Consider the following 25,214-nt stretch of genomic DNA (forward strand, 5'->3'; position numbering starts at 1 on the left):
TGGTACCCTGTCTTCGCGATTCACATTATGTGCACGAAATTTAAAGAGCGCCCAAAAAAGTGCGCCTGATGCTGGCGAACGTTGCCTTATGTGCGCAAGTTTTGTCCAATGCCCGGGATGATAATTGGGCTACTAAAGGAAGAAAAAGTGCAGTGTGGTTCTGAAATGTTGACCACACATTTTTTGCTGAGAAATATTTACTTTTGGTAGGTACATAATAGATATATAATAAGTATATTCAGCTAGAAATAATGCTTGTTTGCATACACTACCCTGTTGGTGATACAGTTGTGCTCCCCACTTCTACTAGTATTAATGACACGTCCCAATGATTCACCAGGGCATGTCTCTGAAATATGATGCAATGACGGGACACTTTCTTTAACAAATAGCCTTGTAAATGTGCACAGCGATGCCATATTCAGCCGTCCTTGTTGCCCCACATATGTAATTGATCCCTCGGCACGGATTGCTGACAGCTGTACCACAAAGCCTTCATGTGCGTTTCAGATTATATATTTTTGCTTAGCTAAGAGATGTTCTCTCTGATGACAATGACCAGAAACATGGAATCGGGATTGCTGAAATCCTACGTTCTTCTTAAAGGGAATGTTTCACATTTGAAGATAGTAAAACATCACATATGATGGAACAAGCTCACTTATAACGATTGGTATACTTAAGTTGTGTTCGCGAGGAACATTGTTCACTCCTTTAATGAGCGGGACACTCACTCCTTTAACGAGCGGGAAGCCACCGAACCGCAATGCCGTCATCCGCCATTGTCCGCCGTCGCGTCCGTTGTCAGTCATATCAAAACGCGAGGTCATAATCGTGCACAGCAAGCGGAAGCTAGAATCAAAGCATGACATCAAGGGAAGCCTGGAGAGGCGACAGTGGTCCGTACGCTGGCAGTGGAGTCGATGGAGGGTGAATGAGTCTGGATGAGGAGCGCACTTGACCAGAGAGGTCTGCGTCTCCTCCGCGTGATTGCTGTGTCCTGGTCACGCGCTCAATTCCCGTGCCCAGCTGTTCTGTCGTCATTGCGGCTTTACGATGCACTCAGCTGCGGAGGCTTTATGGCGTCGCCTGCCCTACCATAACTGTGCATACCGAGCTATTTACATAAACAGAGAGCTAGCGGCCCAGCAATGACTGGTTCGAATATGCGACATTGGGCATGTGACCACCGCGGGCCGTTTGATGTATCGTCATGCTAATGGCCTTGACATTTTGATACCTTGCATGTGATCAGTGATTATCTTTGAAAATGGGGTTGTCTTCGCCTTGCGTTCTTTTGTGCGTCCTTATAAATGTCTGAGGCGAGTAGTTCATTGTGTGTGTTGATGTGGAAGTATTTTGACTAAACTGCAAGGAATTTTCTTTCAGACCTCTTCGATTTGAAGATTTGAAGTCATGCTAATGACCTTGACATTTTGATGCCTTGCATGTGACGGGCGATTTATCTAAAAAATGTGGCCGTCTTCGCCTTGCGTTCTTTTGTGCGTCCGTAAATTATGTCTGGGGTGAGTACTTAATTGTGTGTGTTGATGTGGAAGCATTTTCACTCACCTGTAAAGAATCTTCTTTCAGACCGCTTCGATTCGAAGATTTCCTCCCACCCGAGGTTTTCAAGAAATATGACAAGATGAAACCTCCAAAGACTGAAGGTCAACCGACGAAAGTTGACTTTCATGTCACAGTAATGCAAATAGACTCGATCAACGAGAATTCCATGGTAAGCCAGTTCATAATTTAGATACTCTTCAGCTACAAATAATATCTGGCGTTTTCCAGATGTGTTGTATTTGTTTATCAGCTTCTATCATGCTTTACAAACCCATGTCCGAAGCGCGTTGCGCCAGTCCATCAGCTGTGTCCGTATCTTGCGGCACCGAAACTAGCGGAGCGTTTTTACTGTCTCGTTCTCCGCACCCCTTGACCCTGGCATGAGCCTGTCTGAGACAGCCGGAGATTCATCGAAAGTAAATCGCTAGACGATGTCGATTGCTGCTTCTCCCCTCCCCCCCCCCCCCCAGGTGTTTTAAAAAGACACTTTCGTTTTGGCTGCAAACATTTGACAGTCGAGAGCCGAGAATGATGAATTTACAACCTCAACATTTTCCGACCGGACGGTTTGGTTGAGTTCCGGTTCTGTTACGCTTCTTCCCCCATGTTATGTTTAGTATTATTGTCGTTATCTTCTCTTATTAAATGTGTTATTTTATGAGTTTTTGACCATACTGATAATTATTGCACATCATTTATACATACATACATATATATATATATATATATATATATATATATATATATATATATATATATATATATGTACACATATATGCAATTATCATTGCTCTTATTCTCTCGAGATATTCTGCCCACTGCTCCCAAGCGCGTTTTGAGATCATATTATGTTTACTGATCCTTGGGTTATGTTTTTCCCTAAACTCTGATTGTTAAGATACGTGTTATGCAATAATGAACTGTGCAGGACAACTAAGTACTACTCCTGGGTTTGATAATGCGCCATGCTGTTTTCAGACATATGTCGCCGACATATTTTTTGCTCAGTCCTGGAAAGATCACAGACTTCATCTTCCGGAAAATATGACATCAGATTACAGGTACGTTGCCCTGTGAGACGACAATCGTGGCTAATGGTTACATGCAACCAGGGTTTAGTATTGACATTAAGCATGACGTAATATTTTGGACCAGCTGCAAAAGTGACGAGAGAGGCATCGCCGCTTGTAATGGAAAGCTAGGTGCAATTACAGCATAGAAAAGGTCCCCGTGCCCTAGCGCGCCTTGGAAGGTAAGGATCTTGCACTGCCATGCGTCATGTACACTGTTACGCGTCACATGCACTGCTACGCACCACATACGCTGAGTGAAACCCTCAAGTGTTCATTGACAAGCCAGATACCGACAGTTCATTTCTGTGATTTGACTTCGTTCCCTTAATGCAATTGCTGAATGGAGCACTTTCGTTAAGTTATCTTTGCTTTTCTATCCTGTTTACAATCAGAGATAAGAAGGCACATTGGTTGCGTCAATTGAGCTTTATTATTTGGTTCAGTGGAAGGGGAGGACATTCGTTATTTGGTTTAACTTTAGGCGCAAATGGCCTTCAGCAAGCTAGGAAACACTGGCGCCCTTTTTGGCCCTTTAGCCCTTTTGTGGTCCCGTAAGGAAGTATACCTGCTCTGAGGTCGCCAGCGGAGACTGGAATCAAAGCGTGACATTGAGAGAGGTCTGGAGAAGCGACAGTGGTTCCTACGCTGGCAATGGAGTCGATGGAGGGTGAATGAGTCCGGATGAGGAGGGCACTTGACCAGAGAGGTCCGGCGTCTCCTGCGCCTGATTGCTGTGTCCTGGCCACGCGCTCAATTCCCGCACCCAGCTGTTCTGTCGTCATTGTGGCTTTACGATCCACTCAGCTGCTGAGGCTATATGGCGTCCCTGCCTCTCACACTGTCAGGAAGGGCGGACACCACGGGAACAGCCAGATGCTCTGCTGGTCTGAGAAAATGTCTGGTGGGGCCAGGCCACACTGTAGTGTAACACATGTTAGACAATACAGACAAATGCCATTTAAAAGCTTAGATTGGAGCAGCGGATCCGCCACCAATTTCCGATAGGGTGGCGAGACTGTAAAACCATCACGACGCTTAACTAAAAATAACCCTATCGAGCCGCAGCGGCGAGGAACCGCCTCCCTGCTGCTACGCGCCATTGCAAAAACTGAAATGAGTGAGAAGTCTTTCATCAGAGAGCTTACCTAGATTAACCAACTGGCCGTGACGTGCAGGTGTTAATTGTGTCACAAGTCACGCATGTTTTATAACACTGTATGTGTTTCGCTGGCATTGCGTCTCATTTGCATGTGTTACGTGTTCGGTGTTGATCTATGTAGTATGTACTGACGCGGCGTTAGAATAGCCACTCGCTGGATTTCGCCAAGGTTCGCAATAATAATAATAATAATAATAATGGGGGCGAGGGGAATCATGCGCTCAATAACTGACATTCTCTTGGATAATCAGTGCTATGAAAATCCTCTTGTGCTTGCGCAAGATCTCTGTGATGCATAGAGACACGGGAACCGGAGATGAAGGCAGGGGCTGAGACCAACAACTTCCCGAAAATTTAACGTTGTCTCCGTGGGCGTTGACTGAAAAAAAACAATTAACCATGATTTCCTTTCCCTCTCATTGTAGAAGGATTGACAGGTAGTTTCTTCCATGCCGGGGAAAAATCCTATCGTACTTTCGTAGCTTCCTCTCAGCAGTCGGCACAGTACATACTGTCACGTAGACTAGTTGCCCAGCTGATGTTTCAATGTCTAAACGTGTTTGTGTTCAGTGGAAAAACTTTGCAGTTTGATGTTTTCTATATTTCATCGTCCCACAGCTACGCTATTGCTGGGACGCCCGATCCGAAAATATTGTTATTTGTATATCGACAAATTATAACAGAATGTAAATCTGACCATTTATTATTGTGCCCACAAAAACATCCAAACTACACACTACTTAAGGATCACAGAATTCACTTACACCTTTCAGGTGTGTACCACCACCGATTATGGTGCGGCCCTTAGCGCAGCCAAATATTCTTTGACGCGATGCGTGTGAACTCGCAAAAGTGACTGCACCATGACCTGGATCCGTTCGATCCAGACGAAGGCGATATACGCGACATAATGCTGCTGCGTTGATCCAGTAACAGTGTGTTGAAGACGATGCGCCGACACACACACTACTGATGCATCACCATTAAGCCCAGGAAGTTTCCATCCTTGCCGCGAGCTGAAGCTACATTCAGCTGCGGCTGAACCGACGGGGAGGGCCATGATAAGGCAATCAAGTTTGACGACTTCAAGGATGAGATCCTGCGCGTTGTGCTTCTCATCGCGGAGAACAGACGGAGAGGGCGGGGGGGGGGGGGGGGGTCATATTTACCTTGGTAAATAGCAGGAGGGCGGTGCCCCCTTGTCGCTCTGGTAGCGCTGCCCCTGGATGTCCCGTAGCGTAGGTATGCACAACTTCTGCGCGACCAGGAACAAGTATGCTGAAAATGTAATGTAATGTATGTCTGTAGGCTTCAAAAGAGGAAAGAAATGAAGAAAGGGTTACATGGTCTTTTGGTTACACGAGTGACGCTACAGCGTAATGGACTTAAAACAAAATGCACCTAAGTTGTATGTGTTAATGTGCAGCCCACGTTAAAATCCCGTGGCCGACTGGTGGAGTACATCTGTGACAGCTTAAATATTTTCTAGTGCACCGCGAAAATGAAACGAAGCAAAGTACGCAACATTTTTAGTAGTATTGCCTAATGCACGTAGACAAAATCTCCCTGATGGGGTTAAGTGTTAAATGACATGATGCCATGTTCTGCTTGGTCCCATCCTTGGCTACGCCGCACAATTTCTTTGAAAACTTGTTTGCATATTGTCTGAAATTTTGACCGTCATTGCAGGTCAGGTCATTGACATAGCCAAAGCCAAGCGATATTGAAAAACTTTCAGGTATCGCGCTGCTTTCATTTCAACTGTTCTTTTTAACCACTGAAAGTTATTATTTTTACGAAGCTTCGGGAATCGAAAAATATAAAGCGTATTACGGATGTGTCTGATTGACAATGATGCTGAAGACATGGACGCAGGGACAGTGTAGCGTTGCAAGGTCAACACCCAAACGTGTGCGGTCACCGATAGGTGGTGCCAACGAGTTTAGTGGTGTGTGAGAGGCATCAGGTATCTATTGAGAACCGTGAGCGTCTCGAGAGGTTAGTGCATTGTTTTTATGTGTAGCAATAGTATGAGTGTTTTGTTTGCCAATAGATGATGGCTAATGTAGCTACGCTTGGCGGTTCAATGATATTGCCAATCATAACTAGGTAGAACGTTGCTGGTACGAAATAATATAGCTGTCCCGAGCCATGGCGCTAGTACATTATCATTTCAACACCCCGAATACCCCGAGACACGGCGCACTGTTGAACTGAAAACGCCGTCGCAGTCTGGTGGAACATATCCACAGGTAGCAGAAGCCACGATGGCCATATGTGAAACACAGACAGGCTCCACTACCCATCTGCCTTCCCTTAACCCCCCCCCCCCCGCCCCTCGGTCTCGTCTGAGTCAACTACGCGGACCCAGACGAAAAATGCCGTCGAGTCGCCCCTGGCTGGACGCTCGGATGCGCAGCCGCCCGTGCACCCCCGTCCCCAGGTTGACTGGCGTTCCAGCCCGCCGGCTATGCGTGACACACGTGCGACTCAAGCTGTCTGGCGTCCCAGCCCTCCGGCTATGAACAGTGGGCGGCCCGGTCCCTCTGGGCACCACACGAACGTTACCCCCCCCCCTTCCCTCCCCCACCACAATACCTGTCGTAACACGCCCGAACGAAGACCGCTGGTCCCGTCCATCAGTGAGGGCGGCGATGGGACGGCCTCGGTCCGTCTCGTTCGAGCGATTCCCATCAACCGGTGGGAATGGGTCCCTTCATAACTAAATGTCCTTCATATTACAGTGGAACTGTCGCGGTCTGATCTCAAAATGGTCTGAAATGAAAACACCTTTTGCCGTATCAGTTTCGATCATCATTGCCGTACAGGAAACATGGTTTCGTCCCACCGACACATATAACTTTAAAATGTCGAGTTACTCGTTGTACCGCTGTGACACCACGGACGGTGAGCGTCGCCAAGGTGGGGTGACATTGTACATCAGTCAAGAATTAACACAAACACCACTCACTCTTAACACACCTGTTCAGGCTGTTGCATGTTCAGTTCAGCTGCATAGCCGTACCTTCGATATATGCCCAATATACATTACACCAAATTAGAACAATACGGAGCTCTTAAGGCAGCTTGACTAACTTGTTGCCAAATTTCAAAACCCTTTTCTCATCCTCGGCGATCTCAACGCTCACAGTCCAACGTGTAGTAACGGCACCCAAGCCGTTGATCGCCGAGGACGTTTGGTGGAACATGTTACTGATGCACACAATTAAGTGCTGCTAAACAAAGATAATAATACTTATCACCACCCACCCACTGGAACAGAAACAGCCATTGACTTGTCGTTGTGCTTTCCCTCAACAGGAACTTTCTTTGATTGGACTGTTGAGGGAGATGTCCAAGAGAGGGACCATTTTCCAATTAAACTTTACACCACTTTTGATACTGCTGCTGATACAATTCCTCGACATCTAACACGTTGGAATCTGCGCAAGGCATATTGGACCAACTTTCAAGAACTTTGTTTTGGCAACCAGGATTGCTATGATTTACCAGAGCAGGGAGCTGATCTTATCACACATATTCATTCTGCAGCGACCGCGACAATTCCACTGGCAAAATTCTTCCCACGACGCCTCCCTGTGCCGTTGTAGGCAGATAAAGTTAAAAAGCCATTGCGAGACATAAACGTGCCTTTCGCAGTTTTCGACGCAATCACGATATTTTTCATTTACTTGTCCGCAACTCTGAACGCGCACAAACCCAGAAAGCCATAAGAACCGCAAAACATTACTTTCTCCTGGCTAACTTTTTTACGACAGTTTACAGCAGCCACACCGCTAAGAAAAATGCGAGGATTAGTTCGTTCACTGTCTGGCTCAAGGCCTTCATTTTCACTCCCAGTTCTAAGCGTCAACAACGCTTTAACCACCGCACCGCCTCGGATCATAAACACTCTTACCCACAGTATAGCTCACTGTAGTTTATCAGATAACTAAAAACAGGATTCATCGATCATGCACGGCTCAGTTTTCATCTGCCTTCCACATGTTTCTTTTATGTTAACACAGAGACTTGCAATGCACCATTTTCCTTGCTAGAGCTTCGCAATGCAATTAAATCCACCGGTAATACTTCAGTAGGTCAAGATGACACACTATTCTTTCTTTCGTCATCTATCCGACAAAATGTTTCAGCTTATTTTGAATATTTTCAACGACCTGTGGTCTTCCTATGTTTTTTTTCCAGACACTTGGAAGGACACCATAATCATCCCACTTCCAAAACCAGGCAAGAACACTCACGATCCAGCCAACTATCGTCCCATCGCCTTCACTAGTTGCCTTGGAAAACTCATGGAACGCGTGGTTGGAAAGCGCCTTGCCTGGTTAATAGATCATGATGAACTGATATCGGACCAACAATGTGGATTTAGACGCAACCGTGCCACCTGTGGTCATATAATACGCCTAGAAACTGACAGTCGTCGCGCATTCCGTCAAAAACGTCAAGTCACAGCTGTATTCCTAGGTATTGCTCGCATCTGCGATATGGTATTCGAACCGACACTTATTTTCAACTCCATAAGTTGGGATTTAAGTGAAATTTATCGAATTACCTCGTGGCATTTCTCCCGGGATACGGCCGTTTTGTGTGAGATGCCGATTGGCTGTTTCCGATGTCCATTTCCTAGAAAACGGACTCACGCAAGGGAGTTTCATTTCTCCTACGCTTTTCAACCTAATGATTGATGATCTATTTGATGAACTTCCTCCTAGCACTTCCTCTTCATTCTTCGCTGATGACAGCGCAATCTGGTGTTCAGACACAGAATACGATCACTCGCTACCACGCCTCCAAAATGCATTAGACAAAAAACAACAACGGTCAAGACGTTATGGTTTCCAATTATCTTCTAAAAAATCTGCCGTTATGATTTTCAGCAAAAGGCGACGAAATACACTGGCATATTCTCTTAATCTTGACGGTCACCATTTTCCTTTTGTTTCCTCATTCAAATTTCTAGGTAACATTCTTGACCCGAGGTTATCAATGCACAAACACGTCGAACATGTCCGCACCAAATGCATGAAACGTTTAAATGTGTTCAGATGCATTTCAGGATCAAGATACGGGGCTGACCGGCATACGCTATTGTTATTATAAAAATCCTGGATTCTCCCGATCATCGAATATGACTGCGTTATGCATGCAGGTGGTAGTGAAAATAGCCTAAAAACCATAACCGTCATTCAAAATAGGTTTTTGCGACCCGCACAGGTAGCACTGAGGACATCACCAAATTGTGCACCCGAAGTAGATGCATGCGTTATGCCTCTAGCCATACGACGCATTGAATACACCTTAAGGTACATCACAAAGATTCGACAAAATCCCAGCCATCTACCATTTGCGTCCATACACGCCTCACCCCGAATTAATCACACATACAGAGGACCGGCAGAGCGCCGCCCGGGCCTGACGATCGCGTCTCGTGTTACCGGCTTCTGTCAAAGCATGCATTACGTAGTACCATATGTGGCCGTGCCTCCAGACTTAGTAGAGCACCCCTGGCAGTTGACACCACGAAACATTTTGTTTCTTTTTTAAATCTTAAAAGCTCTTTGGCAGGAACTCGTGCACAACAGAAGTTCAACCGCATGGTTGCAAAATATCAAAATTGTCACTTTATTTATACCGACGGTTCCAGGACCGGAAACCGCACCGGATGCGCAATACAATGTCACAAGCATTATTTTTTAAAAAATGTATATTACCGAATGGTACATCTGTTTATCTTGCGGAATTGTTTACCATATTTTATCCTTACAACGCAAAGAACATCGAAATCGTACGACCAGGACCGTAGTGATTGCTCCGATTCAAAGGCAGCTTTACAGTCACTTATTGACCCGGATCTAACTCACCACTTCCTTGTCAGTATCATAAACTTGCATCGTTCTGTACACACACAGGGCATGCGCATCATTTTTTTGTGGATTCCAGGCCATAGAGGCATTGGAGGGAATGAACAGGGCGACCAATTGGACAAGGAAGCCTTGACGGACGCTCATTTACATCCGTTCATATTGACCATGCCACTATAAAAGTATTAATCCACTACTTGACAAAACGACTTTGGCAACGACAGTGGACGGAAAACAACGGAACCCAGCTTTATGACATGAAAAGAGACATTACACATTGGACATCGACAAACCGCACAGACCGTTTGGAGGAGAAGGCGTTGACCCGTCTTCGACTTGACCACACAAAACTAACGCACAGTAGTTTATATTTGCAACATCCTCGTCCTCGTTGTTATTCATGTGGTTGTCCTCTAACAGTCAGACATATTCTTCTCCAATGTGGCGAATACCAACAGCAATGGACTATTCTGCAAACCTAATGCCGTCAACATAGCCTGAATTCCCTTTAAACAAATATTCAAGGTGATTATGATCCACACTTGCCTAATCTCTTGTTCAGTTTCCTCAAACGTACAAATATGCTTCACCTGATTTGAATGCTCGTAGGTAATTTTTGTTTGAATTTTCCCTTGTTCAATGCGTGAAATGGTCCAAACGGGCCGAAACGCCTTAAGCCCAATGAAAGGAAAAATAAAAATGGCGTTAGGATATATGTTTTTGCAACCTGACAACGTAGTGTTCTTTATTCTTCGTGATCCGTCACTCTCTGGGCCCGTTTCCCTGTCTGCCAGTCCGGGTCGGCATCACCTTGATGCCGGCAACGATGTTTCAAACCGGACCAGCACAACCAACGCAGCAGTGCTAGTCCCGGCCACTCGGCCGCAACCAGCCGGTTGACAGCACGAGTCCTGAGATGCGGGTGATTACGCTTGTGTCACACTGCACGAGGGCTCGTGTTGTTAACTGAGGAAAAACAACAGGGCAACTACTGCCACCTTTGTCTTTCGTCGCCGAAGACAGCGACGCGCTCAACAACAGGAGCAATAAGTTTGCTGTTTGTTCCTGCCAGTCAGGCCAACCACTGCCAGAATGCTCGCCGAATTTCGCTAAAAGTTAAGACCACAGAATGTTAAAATATCTGTTAAATGGCAAATGCACATGTGTGCATAACGGGACACTTGTGCAGTATTTACCAAATCTGTCCCTACATGAACAAAACATAGTTTTAAATTTAGATTTGAACTCAGGCTGACCTCGTCTAGCGCAGTGACTTGCTTGGAACTGCAAAGCTTCCCCGAGTACGAAAAGGCAGTTTTCACACTTGTCTTCACAAATGTCTAAAAAAACTTCAACAAAAGTTGAAGCAGGAAATCATGAGTGATTTCAGTGTGAATAACATAATTTCTCTTGCAAGAAGGGTGGAAGAATAGGTGTGGGACTACTCACTCCTGTCTTACGATAGAGGGGGACGCGGCACTCCCCCCCCCCCCCGCTCTCGGAAGCGCCGCCCCGGGATTCCAGTGTAGTTATACCAGTCCCACGGATGCCACAGACAAATGGCGTTATCAGATGCCCAGATTTGCCTCCCACCTTATCAGAATGTGGCGGAGACCAGCAAGAGTGAACGAAAGCAAATCTGACAGCATACCAAAATATATGATAAGGGGAAGCGAGCTATGATGAGTTTCAGAGTGCCGTGGTACTTGCGTCGCTTAGACGCTGGGGAATGCGGCGGCGCGAGCCTGTGAGAGGGGTGAAAGGTAGGGCTGGCAGTGCTTGCTACATCGCAGATAATGACATGTATAATAGTAAACATTATATATCATGCCATCAGATGTTCTGCCAGGCTGAGATTGTATCTCACCCCCACTATTCGCTACCGTTGACAATCACTTCATTGGCCAGGTCCGCCGCTGGCTAGCTGCAGACGTGGGTTGTATTCGCAGCGCGCCAAGAATGTTCTATTCTACTTGACATCACGCAAAATCACTGGCGTATGTGTTCGCAGCGCGACTAGTTTTTGTTTGTTTGTTTTTTGTTTACGTCTTCGTAACTGTCGCGTGGAAATTTTGTTCATTGTGATGTGCAAAACACGTTTTCTCCATTGGTGGCCGGTCCTAGGCGCGCAAATTGACCTCAATATAACTGAATTTGTTGCGTTATTTCTGTCTCACTGCAATCGAGTCGCGGAAAAAGATCCTGCACGCCCGGCAAAGACTCCACATGATGTCTCGTGGGCTCATTGTGCACGTCGCCGCGAACATTAAAAGGGCGCAGAGCCGATGGGGCATGACGTTAGGAGTGACGTTGACTGCATAGAACCTTTGTCGTCTGGGTCGCTGCGAATACACCCAAGGTCGATTGCCGAGAGCGGAGGGAGCGGGTGCGGGCGGTCTCGGGCCTCTACCGACCTCCACAGCACGTATCGTGCCCGGCCCACTTTGCTGGCTGCCGGCTCAGCTAATGGGGTTGTAAAACGGTGCAGCGCGCGGTGGCCCATGCCGCTCCGATTACACCGGACATTCGGGCCGGCGGCCCATGCCGCTCTCACCAACACGGAGCTTCGGGCCGATGCCGCTCTCACTGACGCGGACATTCGAGCCGAACGCTCGAACATGCCTAGATCTGCAGGCCGAGAAGCGGCCGCAGCCGGTGGAAAAACAAATGCTGGGAATAGCGGCAGCACGTCCATCCAGGCGTCGTCGTGATTGGTCCAAACGGTGGCCAGCTGAGAACGCAGCAAAGGCATGGCCGGAACTGCCACTGGGGCCCTGCACTCCGGAGCCCAACAACCTGTGGGCAGATTGGTGTTTTGTATACTGGCAGTACAAGCGGCTATTTGTATATGAACAGTACATGTGGCTTCAAAGTAGATCGGGCAACCGAAACAGCAGGCGTCCAGTAATCCCCTTTTTAAAAGTAGCAAAGCTCACTGCAGGGGTCAGGCGGCGGGACTGACGGCTAACGTAGTTTCTGGGGTTTCCAGGCCGCCCTCACTGATTCCTTGCCCGGCCGGGCACGCTCTCCGCACCTCGGTTCCTGGAATTGAAACGCGTACTCTCTCTCTCTCTCTCTCTCTCTCTTCCTCTCTCTCTCTCTCTCTCTCTCTCTCTCTCTCTCTCTCTCTCTCTCTCTCTCTCTCTCTCTCTCTTCTCTCTCTCTCTCTCTCTCTCTCTCTCTCTCTCTCTCTCTCTCTCTCTATCTCTTCTTAACTCTCTTTCCCTTTCTCTTTGTCTCTTTCTTTCACTTTTTTGTTGCCTCTTTTCACTGTTCTCTTGTCTCAACGGAGACACGAGTACCTTTAATTCTCCCCCTCTTTCTCCCCCATTCATCTTTTTCTTTCTGGCTGACTTTTTCTTTATCTTTCATCTTCCCTCTTCACTCCCTCGCTCTGTCCGTCTCCTTTCCTCTCTCTTGATCTCATTTTCCTCCTCGACTACCGACCGCGGATTGCTCAGGCCGGCCGCCTCCCATGTGACGGAGCGAAGCGCCAGGCGAGCTCTGTCGACGCCAGTGACCGTCCGTCCAGGTCCGCCGGCGCGCGGCGCTGTCGTAAAGAGCGCGAGACGCACGCGGCCCGCCATTCTAGCGACCTTAGCACGGCTGTGGACGAGCAGCTGGGGAATTGGCGACCGGTGCCGAGCCGGATGGTGACGCCTCGCCTCGTGAAAACTGCACACGTCCGCGCGGTATCTCCCGCGCGAGAATATCAAAGACACAACAGCCTTGTTTTCGTTCGGAAAGCGAACGCCCAAGTGTGTCTGAGTTTCCGTCGCTCGGTGCATTGCGACGACGCAACCGTCAACGATCTCTGTGGTAGGACATTATGTTGATGCGATTTGCGCTGTACGATTGCGCTTGGCACAGAGTGATACATGGCAGGAATGCGGGAGTGACCCGTCTCTACGACGCACGCTAGTGGTGTGGCAGTAGGCACTCAGAGGCAGTGTACTTATTAAGCCCGATGGTAGCAGAGTTCGGCGGTGTGGCACCTTCGTCATGGCAGTGTTTTAGTTCATAGCGCTAGAACCGGAGTCAAAACGCAAAATTGACAATACCCTTAGGTGTCCGGGGCTTTCGGAGGCCGTAAGAAGTGCCTTTGGAGTCAGAGCTGTTTGCTTGTCCAAGAGAAAATGCAGTTAGAAAACTTCTGCATGAGGTCCCCAATCGCATTTCTGACCTGCGCCTCTTCGTGCGGGTGATAGATTTGTCGACCCCTGGTGCACTGTAGTCTCTCTACAGCGGCGACGCTGCTAGCCAGGGGCTTTGGGTGAGTAGTGCTTGGACAAAAATTTCATTTTTTCACTCCGGTTAGATCCTGGAGTCCGGTTCTTACATCAGTTCTGCTACAAGTGAGTCGCTATCTTCCCGGTGGCTCCTGTCGGCTGCTTACGCACAACTAGGACTAAAATGATCAGAGCTTCCATCTCACCCCGAGGGTTTTAACATGGACAGTTAATGGTGTCGCGGGCTTTTCCGCGCTGAGGTTGCATGAAATATGATTGTGCCGTGAGCAGCGGCCATGTTTAAATCGACCTGTTGACAGACTTCACTTACTGCCGGCTCTCTGGGGTAATCTTGTAGCGCTGCTCGGCGCCTCCCAGGTACACGTTAAGTTTCATTATGACCTTGGCCGACAATCCTGTTTACCCACACAGCACAATGCCACCTGGAGGGAGGCTCGTGTGTGTAGTTATCTTATTTATCAACAATGGGATCTGTTTTCGGATCTTTGTGATTATTAAGCAGCTGCAGCATCTGCAAACACTCCCAACGAGTTGGCGAGATGCAAATGTTTTAGGGTAGCCACATGACGGATGTTGGAATCGATTTCGGAATCAAAAAGCATCATGAAGGTTCGAAATCAAGGTGGACCGGTGGTGGAACCAGCAGGGGATTCAGCCGTACCTTACTGCCGGCATAGCACAGGTTCGCGCGCCTGCCCTTCCATCGTGGCGCACCAGAGAGCGATCACGCCCGTCCATGGCGCTGACGTCACCGTCCACCCCCCGAGCGCCGGCCAAAGCCGCTTCCGGACGGGAGCTCGCGAGCGGAGGCGACTTCCGCGGGTGACGGACGGCGCGTCGCTGCTTCCTGAGCGACTAGCGCGGCTGCAGATAGTCGGCGGTGACGGCGTGCAGCTCCACCTCCCGCTGCTCCTGCTCCTGTGCAGCTAACTGGAGACCCAACGACTCGCCGTCAGCATGTCAGCGTTCCGCCCCCTCCCCTTGAGCGACGCTTCGGAGCCTCTCGCTGCCTCGTGTGTACTGGGTGCCAGATCTCGTCTCCCTCCGCCCCTCCCCTTGAGCGACGCTTCGGAGCCTCTCGCTGCTTCGTGTGTACTGGGTGCCGGATCCCGTCTCTCTCCGCCCCCTCTCCTTGAGCGACGCTTCGGAGCCTCTCGCTGCTTCGTGTGTACTGGGTGCCGGATCCCGTCTCCCTCCGCTCCCTCCCCTTGAGCGACGCTTCGGAGCCTCTCGCTGCCCCGTGTGTACTGTCTGCCGGATCCCGTCTCCCTCCGCCTCCACCCGGCGCCCTTCCTCTGTTACACGACAATAGCGGCAATGCTGAGTAGCCGCCCCGCCTGCCACCTCGCCCTTGCCGCATCCGAGCGGCGCATTACTTCATTTGAAGGGACTTTTCCACACATTTTGTGGAGTTTTCAGCAAAGATGGCCATTCTCAAGATTACCCCATGCAGTTTACAGCAACGCATTCGTAAGACCTGAGTCCGCTCTGTTATGAGCTAAGCGCTTGTACAGACTCTCGCACCGCCCGGATTGAAGTTACCCAGAGATGTCTGACCTCATAGAAACGTCAAACGAATTCTGCCTCCTCAGTAGCCTTATTGTGTTCAAGGTCAAGACGAATATGCCCATCGGCCTATTCGTGTCGTAAGTACGCGAGTACGAATTGTCGCATCAACGGATACCAGTCGGCTTTCAACTAGCTTAACGCACTAAATGCAAGCATTGATTACGAACCACGCTTCAAGATACATATACAGACATCTTGAGCTAGTACTTCTTCTTATGACTGGCACGAGGCTGGTAATTGAATATTTTAAGAACAACACCGCAACGGGAATGAAAATGCATGTTGAAGACATGCCATCACGGAAATATACAAGACCACTACGAACAATGGCCAAAACATGTGCGCAGAACACTGGTCGTTTTTTCATACGCATAAGTTAACAAATCCCCTCCGGCGAGTTGAAATACTATAAGTGGGTTAGCCCGTTCGCCACAGTGGCAATGCTGGCGCGGCAGGTCAACCACTCTGGCGTTATAAATACGTCCCGAGATACTTACTTAACAATGATACATTAAGGAGCATATCTGCTACATCGTAAAAACTGGTCATCTTCATTGGTCTTCTGCTCTTTAAAGCATACCAACATTCATGAAGAGCCTTTTCCACCATATCTGGTGCTTACCTTAACATTTTGAAATGTGAACATTCCAGTTAATTGAAACATTCATTTTGCACCCGAAATAAACACGGACATGGAAAACGCTGACGACGCAACAACATGCACTTGTCTTGTGTCACCGTTGAACAGGGGTGAATCCTGAATGTCGTCAAGGGAGGGGCCACGCTTCATTGTGGTGCCCCTAGAACTAGTCCTCCCTCCTCCGGTCGCAAAGAAGCTCCCGGATTTCGGCCACATCCTCTTCAGATTCGTATTTTCTAATCGGTAAAATATCTACCGCTGGAATGATCCGCCAGGTTTAATCCACTTGACTTTTAGATGCAATTGTATTACATTTGTTATGTTGAACTTAAGATTTGGGGCCGTTGTTGGAACCCTTAAACTTTGGTCCGCCTTGAAATCAAGGTTATGTGGACCTGAAATGAGGATTTCGATGTTTTTCACCACGAGATTTCCGTGCCCCTCCGATCCAATTGGGGATATGGACCCATACCCCCTCTAGATCCGCCACTGTCAGTGACAGGGTTACTCAACACTTACAACTGCAATGGCAAGACATCGGGGTGCGATGGTAGTGATGTTGATGTAATAAAAGGTTGTTTCACTCAACTTCCGTTGCGTAGGCCATCGTTGTTGTAAGTGTTGAGAAGAGCTTATCATCTAATCGCACTTAAGAAGCATGTCTTATGATAAGTGGCATTCATAATTTTTGGAATATTATTATACACCGTGCGTTCCCGAAAAAAACGGATAATTTTCTTTCACACTAGCGTGACTGAAAAATGACAGCACCACTTAAGTGAATTTGCATTTTGTTCATTTTTTGTTCGTTTCATTTTTCACTTTTCATGTCTTAAACATTCCCTGATGGCGATGGTTGATGACACGTTGCCCCGCACAATAAATGAGACAATAAAAATAATGATTCAGTGCTTCGCAGCAGAATCAGACGAGGCTCCAATGTACCTCGAATGCCATTTTAAAGCACAAAAAGTGCCATGAAGAAACTCAATTCTGCATCATGTGCAGAAACGTATCGCAAAGAACATATTCAAAACGTGACTGGCAAAGTCAGGCCGGACTACTACGTTTAGGCTGGCAATACAAAAGCTTAAGTTGTTCAGATACAAAGGGAGCTCATGTGAGAAACACTCACTGACCGATCGTAATGCTCGCGCGCGCTGCATTTCCTGATACCTAAGCCAGTGCGGACCCGGCCCTTCGTTGCTCCATGATATTTAGTTAAGAAAAGAGGCGCTTTTCATCTAGACGGTTAATTTAATCGTCAAGACTATGACTGCTTTCTTCCGCCGAGACTCTATTGGGTTCATGAAGCGATATTACACAGGGAGAAGTGTACCGCCTGGTGCGCCATCGACAGTCGATGCGTTGCTGCTCCCTCCCGACTTCAGGAAGGTCGAGGGCTGCACTTACAGTGACGACTAGACGTCACAAGGCGATCCTCGTTTTGGGCAGGCTGACCGAAAGTCTGCCGTTGAGAACACGTCATACCACTGCCGTCAGCAGGATGTTGTGACGACACACACGGTGCAAATGTGACGTCCCTGACAGTGGCTGGGAGAGCGCTGTGGGCCAAAACTAGTGTCATCGAAAGAGAGAAAAAGCGGCCAGCATTCGGCAATCTGAGCCCTCAGATTTCTTTCCGTGGGTATTCGCGGTCGAAAACGTACTCAAAGAGCCAACAACCACCCGCGGCCTAGAAAGGCGCACAAGGATGACCTTGAAAGTCCGAACGGTGGGGGCGCGTCATGTCATAATCTTAGCAGGGGAAGATCGGGTGGTACAGTGCCGGGAACGAGATGGGGCCGCATGGAACACCTGCCGCGCCGTCCAGTATAAGAAGGCCATACAAAGCTCAGCGGTCGCATGAAAAGCATTGAAGGTTCTGCCAAGCAATGTTCCATTCGGCTCACGATGCAGGCGAATGTCTAAAAGATTGACAGTTTAAATCCATTCGCTATTCCTGGAAATGCTGGGATCTTGCTTGGAAACACTCAAAAAATTTTCTCTGACAGCTTAGTTACGTACGTGCTGCTATCACAAAGATGACCGTGATCCTATCTAACGCCTCTATCGAGCGTTTGGGAAGTTGCGCATGCTTCAAGCTGTACAAGTCTCACATGTTTAGTGTGTTGTTAGACGTCGTCATTGCAGCTCCGGCTGGTCGCGAGTGGCGATCCGCAAAGTTTGACGCATAGGAATGTGCTCGAAAGTTTCGCTGTAAATAGTGTAAGAGACATCGCTCGCAGCATTGACGTAGATTACACTGTTAACCTGCGCCCTCACAGTAGTCCGTGCGAATTTCACGCTGAAGTGGGGGAGAGGGAGGGGGAGGGGAAGCGGGAGGGGAAGGTTTCTACCCCCTGTTATCCTCAGATTGAAAAGTGCTAGAAAAGTTGTGCGAAGGCTCAATCGTTAGGTCACGTAAAGCCGATGTCGAGATTAGCTAGCGTTAGAGAGTGACCAGTGATCATTCTAGTGTTAAAAATCATCCTCAAAGCCTTTTTCGTTCACGTGGTATTTCCTCATGCGCAATCGAGTTTTCTACACGCAACGTTTCTTGTATTTGTCTCGGGGACATTAATCTGTCTCACATGTTTAAATGACTGCAGAAACACGATCTGCATCAACCAAGTATGCTTAAAACTGGTCAACATAGCGTTTTAAACACGGTGTTTCGCATCGACGTGATGCATGGAGAGCATTCGAAGTATATGTATACCCAGATACAAATCGCTACACTTTCGTAGACAAGTATTTGTGTGTTGCGGCCTCTTACGAAAACAAAAGAAGTCGTAGGTTTCACTGTGATCGGATGAAGAAACTTCACCTAAACTAATGACACGGGTCATAAAGGCCTTTTTCGGAATCAAAACCAAACCTTGCGTCATAGTTTTCAAATCTCAACGCATTGACATTCATATAAAGGCATTCACCAAGGAGAGGCATCAACTTTCATATAATCTCATCGGTTTTATAGAGTATACAGACTGCCAAACGTATTCCTTCATCTCGGACTTCAAAACACGGAAAACGGAGCTATGTTAGTTTCGAGCTGAAGTTTCAGAAACAAATGCAATCAAGTCGCCAGATAGTTTACTGGACGAGAGGTTATCTAAATCTGAGGCGTGAGGGCATTGCTGTTTTCGCTCTTTGGTGGCCGATGTGTGATTCAATGCCTTGAGCTTTAATCGTATGCATGTATGCCCTGCAGGCTACTCAACCTGGACTGGCTCAACGACATCTGGCGTCCAGACTCGTTCTTCAAGAACGCCAAGTCGGTGACATTTCAAACAATGACGGTGCCAAACCATTACGTGTGGCTTTACGCAGACAAGTCCATCCTCTACATGGTCAAGTAAGCGTGACTGGTGAATGGTTGCCAATGGCCAGCTTATAATGTTCGGTGTTCGTTTTCGGCCGTTGGCTCTTAGATCCCTCGGCATCAGTGCACATTTCAATATCGTGCCTTCTGATCACCGTATGTGAATGCCTGCGAGATTTGCCAGCTGCCCAGCTCCCGCATGACGTCAACAGATCATCGTATTCACATTACAGGCCGTTTTTAGTTTTGGCCAACAGCATGAGCGCATGCAACATCAGAAAACTTCAGAAAAGGAAAAGTTCAAAACCCGTCATAGACTTAACGTCTTCGTATTAAACACTACAAATGTCACATTAGCATCAATTGGCTTGCTGAGACCTGGAGTTGGGATGGGGACAAATTAATCCTCTGTGGGACGTAGTCAAACATTGCTCTTCCACATCATCATTAAGTCTCCAATTGCGCATGCATGTGAACGTGACATTTTGCGTGGCGTTTCCGCAGGCTCACCTTGACGCTCTCCTGCGCCATGAACTTTGTCATGTACCCGCACGACTTCCAAGAGTGCCGTCTACAAATGGAATCACGTAAGTGCTTGTTCCCCGCGGGGGTGATGATGACGCGTGCCGGGCGTGGCCGCGGCGGTGCCGGGCCTCGCGACTGGGCGCGCGGGACGGGCGGAAGTGCCGCGCAGCACACCCCGGAGAGTCCTACCGACCGAGGCCGCGCCCGTCAAACAGCCTGCTCTGCCGGCCGCCTCGTCTGCGTAGTGCGAGTGGCCCTAGTGAGACCTGCTTGCGTCCATTATTATAGACGACATGTTTATATATATATATATATATATATATATATATATATATATATATATATACATATAGTTTCTTGATATGGTTTATTTATGATACGGTTTCGATATGGTATGGTTGAAACTATCTATGCATATAGTTTCTTCACACACACACACACACACACACACACACACACACACACACACACACACACACACACACACACACACACACACACACACACACACACACACACACACACACACACACACACACACACACACACACACACACACACACACACACACACACACACACACACACACACACACACACACACACACACACACACACACACACGCACACACACACACACACACACACACACACACACACACACACACACACACTGTGTGTGTGTGTGTGTGTGTGTGTGTGTGTGTGTAGTATATATATATTATATATATGTGTGTGTGTGTGTGTGTGTGTGTGTGTGTGTGTGTGTGTGTGTGTGTGTGTGTGTGTGTGTGTGTGTGTGTGTGTGTGTGTGTGTGTGTGTGTGTGTGTGTGTGTGTGTGTGTGTGTGTGTGTGTGTGTTTGAATACAGACCACCGGTGACTCCGCATTGACGAGATTTGTCGTGCATCGTTCGAGTTTCCGGACTTTTGTCTTAGCAGTATCGTTGAGATCAAAGATATTTCGTACAACCTGACATGTTACTTGACCTGTACATTCTTACGTTTAGAGATCTTATCTCATGGTCAGAAAATACAGCTGGCACAAGACGTAAGTTTTCAGTTTTTAAGCATGAAAATTGTGAATTACTATCTGGAAAACATATTTTATTACGGGGACAAAATACACCCATACAGAAACACTGTAAAGACACAGCACACATTGCCACAATCACATATATGGTGCTTACCGCCTACCAACTGATAGCTCAAGGGTTCTGCAAGAAATGGTTTGTCTGCCTAGAGAAAAGGTGGAGAAATTTCGTTTGTAAGTACAATTTCCCAAATTCGAAGGCGCCTCCTGTCTTTGCACGTCTGAAGAGTGTCAGCGTTGTCCGGTCGTTGTTGTCGTGTCAATGTTCTGTCATGTTCGTGTGGCATGTGCTCCAGAGGTGCCTCGTCACGTTAGTGTCTTTCCAGGCGTCCTGAGAGTGTCGTTGTGGTTACGCCAACGTCCAATAATTTTGCATATCCGCTCACCAACTTTTGGAATTGCAAAACGTCTTAATGGTCTTCTGCCCCCATATCTTCCCATGTCCTGCAGCTTATCGTCAACGGATAGGTTGATTAACATTGTGCAATCTCGTCAAACAAAGGGCCAGCTAGGCTGTCTAGACGTTGAAAATCTATCTACAAACGTGCCTATTGAAAGAACCATATCTATCATTCTTGACCGCGTGTATGATCATACTTAAATTACTTCTCTCAAAATCTCAGGGCGCCATCTTGAACAACTAATAGAAGCATTTACCCGCGAAGTTCATTTTCGCGGGCCTGATAGGCGAATGTGCTGCAAAATTGAGACCGTTGCGATGAGCTGTCCTCTTAAGCCTTTTTTCGCCTATTTATTTATGGGACACGTAGAAACCAACCCACTACAAAATGACTTCATAAAACCGGACACTAACTGCCACTATGTAGACAATATCTTCATGGAGGTTTGGGACACTGATTAGCTAGAACGTCTCAAAAATACCTTCTAGAGCAATCTGGTTCAAAATTCCCAAAAGAACTAACGATGCAAAATATAATACTACCTTGACGTGACCGCAGATGGACAAGGACAGCGATTTAGAACGCCTTTACACTGAGAGCAGAGTAATAATGGACGGTGCTTAAATGCTAACAGCATGTTCTGGACGCTACGGCATGAGCATCATAAGGTCACTCCCTAGACGAGCACCTCAGCATTGCTCCGATTTGGCAAGATTGCATTCGGAGTTGTACGAATCAGACAGATCTTGATGATCAAAGGTTTTTTCAAATTCCGACGTTGAAAACGATATGCAGTGACATATGAGAAGATACTTTGACAACAACAATTGGTTTGTTGGGCGCCCGGAGGTATCGTTTGCGTCGATCAGGAGTCAGCGAGATGGAGCAGTTTTCTGTGGGGAAAGCAATTGCTGAGCAGCAGGCGGAAAGCGCGATGCGAAGGAAGACAATGTGGGTCGAAAAGTAGCTCACTGTCCAGGTATTCAGCTGGAGGATCGAACATGGAAGTTGGAAACGCCCACCCGAAGGCGGGTGGTTCCAACTCGTTGAAACATATTAGGACCATTCTTATGTAAAGGGCGACTTTTTAAGTTTGAGATGTGAATATCTCTACTCATTTATTCTTCTCTGAGTAGCAGCAAATCTTTGGAAGTTTTGGTAAGGTCGAAACAGACTTAGAAGTATCACAGAGCGTCTTTGATGCATGCCCTAACGCCCTAACATGAGCGTTTATTGTAGCGTTGTGATCATGGTGCCGTTCAGTCCTGTCGGGTGAGAAAAATAACGATAGCGGAAGCTTCTCTGAATAATTATTTATCTGAGCACGCTATTTGACCAGCTCAGATGAATGGCATGACCAGCTTCTGTACAGGATTTTCTAGGCTGACCATTTTGCTGACTTTCACGGGACCGGTCGCTTGCCAAGCTCCTTAAACGCCGAGAGCGGTGCTGGCTATGGTGACTCACTTTGGTGAGGCCGACCGCAATGTTGGCTCGGGAAAGGCCGACAGCTGTGTTGGGTCAAGTATCAGACGACTTAGGCCGGTGCGATATCAGATCGGCCACCGGGCCTGGCTCAGGTGTGGCCGGCGACTGAGATGCATCGGGGGGGGGGGGGGGGGGGGGGGGGGGGGGAGCGATGAAGGGCAGCTGCGCTGGCTCTGGTAGGGTCGGCCGCCGTTTTGGCTCCGGCCTCAGACCACCATGGAAGTTTCAGTGAAGCAGGTCACCATCCTGGCATGGGCGAGGTCGAGGCTTAGTGGGCCATGCTGGAACCGACCACCATCCCGGCATGGGTGAGGCCGGGTGAGGCAAGCTCTTATCAGGCTTTGCTGGAACCGATCATCATCGTGGCTCGGGTGGGACCGGAGCTCTTAGCAGGCTCTTCTGGGACCGACCACCGCGCTGGCTCGGGCAAGGCCGTCAACAGTGAGGACGGCCACCACGCTGGCGCTGGTGGTCGACTGCTGCCGGTTTTGGTGGCACCGTCAGCTGCGATGGCTCTGTTGTGGCTTTGGGCTCGGCTGCTACCGGTAGGCCGCCGTGCTGGCTTTGGTTCGCCGTGGGCCGCGATGGCTCTATTGTGGCTTTGGGCTCGGCTGCTACCGGTAGACCGCTGTGTTGGCTTTGGGGCGCCGTGGGGCCGCGATGGCTCTGTTGTGGCTCTGGGCTCGGCTGCTGTCGGGTAGGCCGCTGTGGCTGGATTTGTTGGCGCCGTGGGGCCGCGATGGCTCTGTTGTGGGCCGGGTGAGCCTGGCTTTGGTGGGCCTGGTCTGATCTTTCTCTAAGGCTGGTCCTGATCTGGTGACCCCGATAGATTTGGCTATCTAAATGGGATGAAAGTCATGCGCTACAGCATATCTACCGTGGCAGAATAGTGTTTAGGCCATGTCAGCCGTGACATGTATATGCATCAGGAATTTCCTAAATCGCCAATACTGAAACAAGGATGGCAATAACAAATACCTGCTGACAGCAGACTTGCCTCTTGGCAGAAGCAAAAGAACCATGGTAAAAACATATACTTCAACGCCAGAAACTTGGAAATAAGAGCAATTTAGATCTCTTGTCATAGCCTGAATTTCTACGCCAAAAATATTGAAATTTATGTCGTCAGGCATATAAAATGGAAGAAAATAGAAGACTCAGGGCTAGAAATGAAAACCATGAAAATGAAGGCTACTTTGTTACATATGTAACCCGTGGCCAAGGACTATCTGCACGCATACAAGGGATCGCGTATGTTCAACACCCCTCTGCAGATCTGATGGTCTGTGCCATTGTATTCGGTCCGCGCTCGCTTGCGCTCACGTCATCAGGGTGATGCGTTATCAAGCGTTCCATTAGTTTCTCTGGCGCGGTCCAATTAGCCTGCTACGTGTATTCCTGGGGCTACACTGAGCCGATCAATCCCTCTGGAGCGTGCTTGAAGGGAACAGTGCACCTGGGGCCGTGCGTATTCGTGGAACGTTATTCATTTGCGCCTGGTGTGACCTGGACCACCTAATGTCCCGGATATTGGTGATCAGCCCACCGTGTCTTGTTTGGGAACTGTTGAATGCGATCGCATGTCAGTTATCCGCATTCCCGTGAGTTGGGTACCGTGTCCGGTTGGTAAATCCTTTGGCTTTTGTTTCCAACTTAACCGACTCGCAGTAGGCCGCCCGTGGTGTAAATGGTATTGCTCCTGTCATAGTTCATTTCGCTTTTCTGGAACAAGCAACAAGCTATCATTAAAAGGTTTTCCTCTCTACAAATCCTGAGCGAAAAAAAATATTGACACCTGCAATGCTTGACTATGGCCGTCGTGTCATGGGCGGAACCTAACACCGTGACGCTTTACCCCGCACTCTACCCGTCACACCGTAACGGTCCACCTCGTTTCGTTATGTTAGAACCTTGGCTCTACCATAATGAAGTACCACTAGGCGGCACTCGCCTCAGATTGCGCCCGTGTTAACGTCAATTTTTTTTTGGGGGGGAGGGATTATTATGCAGCCTTAGGACAATAATAGAACTAGAAAATGATAGACACCGAGTCCATGCGGAGAGCACGCCATATTTTAACGCATATCTAAATTCACAGCATTTTTGTTCGGCTCGCTCCCTTTAACCCCACGTTGCTTCAATGAAGTTACGTGCTAGAGCTATGCGGAAAATGTGTCTGATAGCTTGCACAATATTGCATCAGATTAATATAAATGAACATCAATTGTAATGGCATTTG

The 25,214-nt window shown here is 48.1% G+C and overlaps 1 protein-coding gene across 1 annotated transcript in view; it reads left to right on the plus strand.

Moving 5' to 3' along the window:
• LOC119091401 (glycine receptor subunit alpha-4) overlaps window positions 1-25,214 on the plus strand; it is a 162,803-nt gene that overhangs the window by 23,809 nt on the left and 113,780 nt on the right. Inside the window, exons 3-6 of the mRNA XM_037214180.1 lie at window positions 1,594-1,738; window positions 2,548-2,630; window positions 19,360-19,503; window positions 19,975-20,057. Of these exons, the coding sequence (XP_037070075.1) occupies window positions 1,594-1,738; window positions 2,548-2,630; window positions 19,360-19,503; window positions 19,975-20,057 (455 nt within the window). The remainder of the gene's footprint in view (window positions 1-1,593; window positions 1,739-2,547; window positions 2,631-19,359; window positions 19,504-19,974; window positions 20,058-25,214) is intronic.

Source organism: Pollicipes pollicipes, unplaced genomic scaffold (genome assembly GCF_011947565.3).
Source record: "Pollicipes pollicipes isolate AB1234 unplaced genomic scaffold, Ppol_2.1 Scaffold_3447;HRSCAF=4054_pilon_pilon_pilon, whole genome shotgun sequence".
Lineage (NCBI taxonomy): Eukaryota > Metazoa > Arthropoda > Thecostraca > Pollicipedomorpha > Pollicipedidae > Pollicipes > Pollicipes pollicipes.